Source organism: Zea mays, chromosome 7 (genome assembly GCF_902167145.1).
Source record: "Zea mays cultivar B73 chromosome 7, Zm-B73-REFERENCE-NAM-5.0, whole genome shotgun sequence".
NCBI classification, from domain to species: domain Eukaryota; kingdom Viridiplantae; phylum Streptophyta; class Magnoliopsida; order Poales; family Poaceae; genus Zea; species Zea mays.
The window spans coordinates 167493733-167500646 of record NC_050102.1 but is presented as its reverse complement, the minus strand read 5'-3'; the positions used below and the strand labels follow the sequence as shown (position 1 = coordinate 167500646).

General features: G+C 41.6%; 1 protein-coding gene across 4 annotated transcripts; it reads left to right on the top strand.

The window, feature by feature from the left end:
- Nucleotides 1-1468: 1468 nt before the first annotated feature.
- Nucleotides 1469-6279, top strand: LOC103633310 (uncharacterized). Of its 4 annotated transcripts, XR_002748814.2 has the most exons (5): nt 1469-1904; nt 3161-4937; nt 5016-5095; nt 5186-5348; nt 5831-6279. XR_002748814.2 is itself a non-coding variant. In XM_023300577.2 (4 exons), the coding sequence occupies exons 1-3, from the start codon at nt 1790-1792 to the stop codon at nt 5327-5329; spliced, it is 354 nt and encodes a 117-aa protein (XP_023156345.1). In that variant the 5' UTR covers nt 1486-1789; the 3' UTR covers nt 5330-5348; nt 5831-6279. The 4 variants fall into 4 exon arrangements, 1 of the variants encoding a protein (XP_023156345.1); XR_002748813.2 differs by having other exon boundaries at nt 1474-4937; XM_023300577.2 differs by lacking the exon at nt 3161-4937 and having other exon boundaries at nt 1486-1904; nt 5001-5095.
- The last annotated feature ends 635 nt before the right edge of the window (nt 6280-6914 follow it).

Below are 6914 nucleotides of genomic sequence, written 5' to 3'. Positions count from 1 at the left end.
TAGGCGGCGCAGGCAGCACCGGGCCCCCAGGCGGTGGAGGCGATGAAGAAGACACTTAAAGATCTCTAGGCGGAGCATCGCGCTGGGGTCCAGCGCATTGCCGCATGGGCGTAGTAAGGCGAGCACGGCACTGGTGCCGCTAGGGGTGAGTCCCGTCCCGGTGTCGAAGCTGCCGACGTCCATCTCCGACGCGTTCCCGGTGCTGGACTCCGCCGCCGACCGCCTTCGATGCCTAGACTAGATTCTTGGCGCCCGCCTGGAGGCCAAGGGCGGCAGGCTCTACCGAGCGGTGATCGAGTACATCCTGACGTGCTTCCGGAGCCACGACCCGGCCATCTCCTTGGAGCCGGTGATCGCTGGTCCGGTGGCCGACACTGAAGATGCCGCCCGGGAGGCCATACAAGATGTCGTGGAACTGGTGGCCGAACGTTTCCAGCGGGATCCTGCTGATGATGAGTAGCTAGATCTATAGAGAGAAGGCAAGGGTCCCACTGGGAAGCGGCTTTGTAATATTTTTTCGTCTTTGTAAGATACTTTTGAGTACTATCTATCGAGCAGTATTAGCACTTATATGTATGCTATTTGTCCTTGTTGTGTGTGGCGTTACCAAATCCTCCCTGGTACTTGGCCCCCTGGGATGTAGGCTCGACGTGTCGAGGCTGGATACCAGTATACCTAAGAAAGAGTTGGTAACGGCCCCCAGGAGGTAGCCTCGACTGGAACCTGGACCTGTACACAGCTTCAGTTAGGAAGTGTTAGTAGCACACCCATAGGACCCATCGTCTCGTATTAGCCATCCTTTGATTCATGCAACAGGACCTGCAGGATTGAGTCTGGGAAGCCAAGCCTCATGTCTGGACCTACAAGATCATAGCTCCAAATACTAGGGCACCAGTTGCAGAGTGGTGGAGGTGCAGGCTTAGGGTATGGGACCAGGCTAAGCGGCTACACAGCTCCGGACCACCCCAGGAAACAAACACCCATTCTCTACAACACATATAGCCTTCTATGACGAATACCTCGTGACAATAGATCAAAATGTCATAAATCTCTCCTATTTATGACGTTTTGTAGGGACTGATTGACTTCAGTGACGAAGAGAAAATGTTTGTCATTAAGACCAATGTGAAATCGTCATAAATATGAAAGATGTCATATTTGTGACGAACACTCTTTCAGTCTCATGACAATTAGCTAGTGTCACTGTTTCATGATAATATTGGTCGTCATAAGTTCTCTTGTTAATTTCTAAAAAAGAAAAATTGTAGGCCCCACTACAAATAATGAAATACATCAAAATGGTAATGAAACAAGTTTGAATATGAAATCATGTTTAAATAAAATTGATTAAGTTTTGAATTTTCCACATGTATTTTTTCATAAATATATTACTATAGATTTAGATCTAATGTATTCATGAGCAATCTGTTATATACCAATAACTAAAAATTATAATTAAACTGTAAAAAAATAGAAACAGTTTTGAAACTAAAAATTTAGCTTTGAGCTGACGTGGGGAGAGGCCCCCGTGTCCGTTCACCTCTCCGGCTCTCCCTCCCAGCCTCGCCCTCCCACCGTCCCACGTTGTTCCTCCCGACCCTCGCCGTCCCTCCCGCCGCGACCCGCCCTCCTCCTCCCGACCACGCCGCCCAGCCCGTGTACCACTCCCTCCCAGCCTCGCCCTCCCACGCCGTCCCTCCCGCCGTGACCCTTCCTCCTCCTCCCGACCTCGCCGCCTAGCCCGTGTCGCCGCCGTCGCCCGTGCCACTCTGCTGCTGCGACCACGACAATGGGGATGTGGAAGGTGGTGTGTGTCACCGACGCATCAGCGTACATCGCGTCCTGGATCGTCAGGCTCCTCCTCGACCGTGGCTACACCGTCCGCGCCACCGTGCGAGACACATGTGCGCATCCCGGCCCGTCCTCCCCAATCCCCGTGCCTTTCTTTCCCACTGATTCCCTGTGGTAGCTAGCGGAATTACTGTGATGTTTTGTGAGATTGATTAGGTTAGACTGGGAATTGATTAGTTGGCAGGGGACTGCATAACCTACCTTGGTAAATTTGGGATGTTAGGTTCGGTACTATTTTGCTTCTGGATCCACTTGCCTCCGGCAACCCAAAATCTTGATTGCATCTGTAGACTGAAAAATGCTGCTACAGATGAACTTGGCTTGTCAGTTTATTAAGGAGCAATTTGTATCCCCATACATATCAGTACACCAAGTTCCAGAAGGGAGAGAAATAGAAAATCAACCAAACGGATAGAAACAGAAACTATTTTTTAGAATGGGTCCCTATTATAATCCTAACAAGGAGAAACCTTGAAGTGCAGCCTATCCTTAGCTCCATCCAACGCAGTCACTTGCAATGTTTTCTTTGGGTCAGCCGAAAAGTGAAGGTAACAACAATGACCGAATGCCAAAGGTAATATTACTAAAGAATTATGGTAAGAAATAGAAGACAGTAGTATTATTCTGTTGTATCTCCTTGTTAGGATTTGCAACACGTATTCTGCATTTGCAACTTTTATTTGTTCTTCGTGTGGTCATTCTAGCATGCTTGGATTACTCTCTGCATACATAGATATGGGAAAATAGCTCCGATCCATTTTTTGGTAGCCAACGATAGCTGGCAGAAAATTTATTCTGTCAGACAGGCACTTCTGGTCTCTAGATCTAGATTAATTAACACACTGCACATAAATGAGGTTTCCATCCGGGACTATAGCTTATTTCTGCACTAGCGCATCGCCACATGTATATGTATCAAGCTTGAGTATAAGTATATATTTCCAGCAGTTCTACATATGTCACCACAATATATATGTTATCTTTGGCCATTAACTTGTATATGTCTGTATTTATACTTCTTCGATACGGACCCTATACTATATATCTACGTTGTCAAGGGCTACGTTTGACAATAGTTTAATTTCCTGCCCCCATGGAAGGAATTCTGCTGGAGTTCGCGTGTCTATTTCAGATGCTGTTGCAACTGAACCAACCCAGATGACCTGCACGCTTGTATAAGATTTTCATGTCTCACTTCATTCACTGATGATCACCATCAACATTTCAATCTCCGCACATATTTGGTCACATATCCACGCTTGTTTGGTCACTTAACTAGCTTCTGAATCTTGCAAACTCTCATCTACAGAGAGGAGTCACCAAGCCAATTGTACTCTCTATAGGCTTCTTTCCTCTCCCCGGAAGATAAAGGATTGTAGCTGTCTTTTCTTAATAGAATGGAGAAAGATCTGTACTGTGAGTATTTGTGTACGTTGTTGGTCGATGGCTCAAATCGTCTGACCAAATCTTTTATTCAGCGAGAATGGCAAGCAAAATATATTTGATCTTTTGTGTTGTGTTTTTAGACATGTGTGGATTCTCACAGTTCATTTGGTTGCATTTTTACTTGCCTTTAAACCTGATCCCTGATGCTGGTCGTCAAATACTCAGCTTGTTGGCTGCAATCTGTGTTTATCTTGGTATATCCTTGAAAGTTGATAGTACAGAACCAAAGCATATTAAGGCATACTGCTATTATTTATCATTCATGTTTCAAACACACTTGATACTGCATATCTCTACAGTTTGTTTACATGCTCAGATGTTGAACTCGATCTATTCCTTGCCATATTTATTTATGATTGACGAACCAATATCCATTGACCATGACATCAATGTTCCCTAGAGTAAATGCATCAAAAGTCGGAAGGAGTGATCTTTGAGTAGTTCTATTTGTTGCTGGTAGTATACTGAAAGTTTCGTTAGTTCTCATCTCTCTGATGCTTTTTCTTTCAGTTCTCCACAACCTACATTCACTTAACAAGGCACTTTTTCTTGAGAATAATAAAAAATGTACTCCTTTCAGTGTTGCTATCATCATAAAGTGTTGCTTGTGGACTTCCTTTTTGTAATATTCGTCTAATGTTGATGAGAATCAACCGGTTGGTGATGTGAATGACCAAATAACATTGCTAAACACTTTGTTAATGTAACATACATGACTGGTATAGGGGATCCACGAGAGAGAAAGCACTGGGCGCTCCTACTGATGCTTTTGAAAGTTTTGTCCTCCTTGGTTTAGTGGAAACAAGTTATTATTCTACTTTAATGATGCCTTCTTAGAATTTTATATAACTAGACAAGTGAAAATATGGGATATACATTGTCTTTTGCACCCATGGATGTGTAAGTTGTAACCTCATCAATGCAGTTATGCTCTGGTTTTAAAAAAATAGTGAGCTTACATATGCCTGCACGCGGACTGCTGATCCATGTGTTCCCCTTTCTTGAGCCCAATACACATGCTAATAGCAGCATCAGGTTTTAGTGTTGCTGACTTGCTGTGTGGGGCAAACCAAAACAAGGCAGGCTTCAAATCTAAGGAATTTCCCTCTTGCCTAGGGCTCTTACAGTTGCTATTATTTGGCCAAGGTCAAGATTCTCATACAGATTGTGTCCTGTAGTGTGGGTTGGTGCCTTGTTCTGTTTTCCATCTCACTCATCCAGCACAATTCTGCCCCTCTAAACAAACTTTGTATTCGCTCTGCTATTTAGGTGTTAAAAAGGAGAACTAAATTTAGCTGTCAAAAAAGGAGAACTGTCCTGTATAATTTCTTTGGTCACACATTCATAGTTCTTCTGTGACATTATTACAATTAACCAAATATATGCACCACTTTTCCCATGTTTTTTCCCTTTTCCTGAGCTGATGTCACTCTTTTTTCTGGATTGCGTGATCTCACTCTCCAAATATTTGGCCCTTCATTATGTATCTGTCTGACTGATGATTTCATCTCATCTGTTCTCACCTAAATGAGTTGTTGATCATCCACCTTCTGGTACCCAACTTCATGGCACCAAATAATGGAGTGGCCGTCTAATTTGGGATCTACTACCTTGGATCCAACTGGTTGATGAGCTGATACGTATGAAACTGTTTTAATATATAATAACTACTTACAGATGGTACTACATCGCAACTTACACAGCCTTTGGAAATGTAGAGCCCACCTCAGTTGATCTATTCAAGAACTTCCATTATAGCAAAAACAATGGATTTATCGAGTTTGTACAGAAAGCAATTGTAAGTGATTGTTTACTTTTATTCCTTCTCTACATAAAGTATACATGAATAATACCATGTAAGAAACATTTGCTACTGTCATTTTGCTAGGATGATATGGAAGGCATCATGAGTGAACCAGTACAAGATGGACATGAACCAAAGTTAGCAAATGAAGCTGTTTCTCAGGTTGTCAAAATCAACTACTTTTCTTCGTGTTGCAGGTGTTTGTTCGGCCTCCAAGAGTACCTCTAGAGGCACAATATCGTCACAGGTACAAGTGTTTTACATACCAATTATGTTCCCTTCTTTCTTTGGATAAGTTGTACTTGCAACATGTACCTTGAGAAAGCATCTAGAAAAAAAATTAAAATGTATGGAAACAATGTGTGGTATATTTTGATGCAATTGAAGAAACATTGTGCTTCACCTTTTGCCCATGCTCTTGTCATGTACGCATCCAACAACACTCCCTTGTCCTTGGCTCTATCTATGCATCCACCTTTCACTCTTCTTTTCATCCTTGTAATAGAAAACAGTAGGAGGTAGCAGACAAAGAAATGGAAAAGTAATTAGCAGTCGTTTAACTTGTTCGATGCTTTGTGTTTTGCTTGGTTCTTGTTACTGCCCATATATATAGACGACTTGATGCTTTAGTGTCTAATTACATATTAATATATTATTTATTAATTATGTTCTTGTTCTTGCTTGTATGTGTGTGCATGATATGAAGTAATAGGTTATGTTTATTTATAGGTCCAAGATCTTTAGATTACCTTGAGAATGAGAAGCAATAAACGGCAGAACTTCGACAAGAGTTGGATAACATGAAGATGGAATCAGAAACTTTGGTAAAACATTCTGAGGAAATAGAGGATTTAAAGAAGACACCATAAGAAATACATGCCCTCCTTCACTAGCTGCTAAGCTTCAATCAGGATCAGCACAATCCAGGGCCATAAAGTTCCTAAGCCCCCAACAGTGAACTATTGCAGGACGTTTCTGTTTTGAAATTTGGTTGTTGGTTGAACTATGTCTAATTGTTTTATCAATAATTGGTTGCTAGTTGTTTACAAGTATGACTTAGTAGGTCCAAGTTTATTGATTTTTGTTACTGGTACCTCCAAGTTTTGTTGAACATTGTTGCTTCTTGCAAGACGTATTGTGATCTATGAATTGGAACTCATGTCTGCTATAATTTTGGTTATTGGATGTGTAAATTTTGTGAAATATGTTATGTGAACATCTGTACGCTTGAATGAGATTGCTCAATGGGCTATAGATTTTGATAATATAAAATAGTATTCATGGAAAATTACAAATTAGATTTAATGAGGCCACAAATTTGGCCGACCACTAGCATGGGCCATTTTATAAATTATGACAACAAAATTTGTCATTGAAAAGTGCTATGTCATATTAATAAACGTTATAACCATTTGTCACATCAGCTCCACATCATAGGTATGCATGATTTTATGACAATCTGGTCCATATGGCAAGGCTTAAGCTGATTATTAGTGACATTTTTCTTTGGAGTAATGACAATATTTAAACGTCATAAAATCTATGACGAAGTAGAATCGTCACAATTTTAATGACAGAAAAACTTCAATTCGTCATAGAACATGTTTAGCCACGTCACATAGATGACGAACCAAAAAATGTCACACAAGCGTCATAGATTTCAATCTATGAAATATATTCACTTATTAATGACTTAAGGTGAATGTCATAAAAGGTAAGGTGTGTTGTAGGCCTGTATAAGGATAGGGGTCCCGAACTGCAAGCCTGGCTGACTTAATTCGGATGTCATCATACCAGCATGGGTGGGAACTGT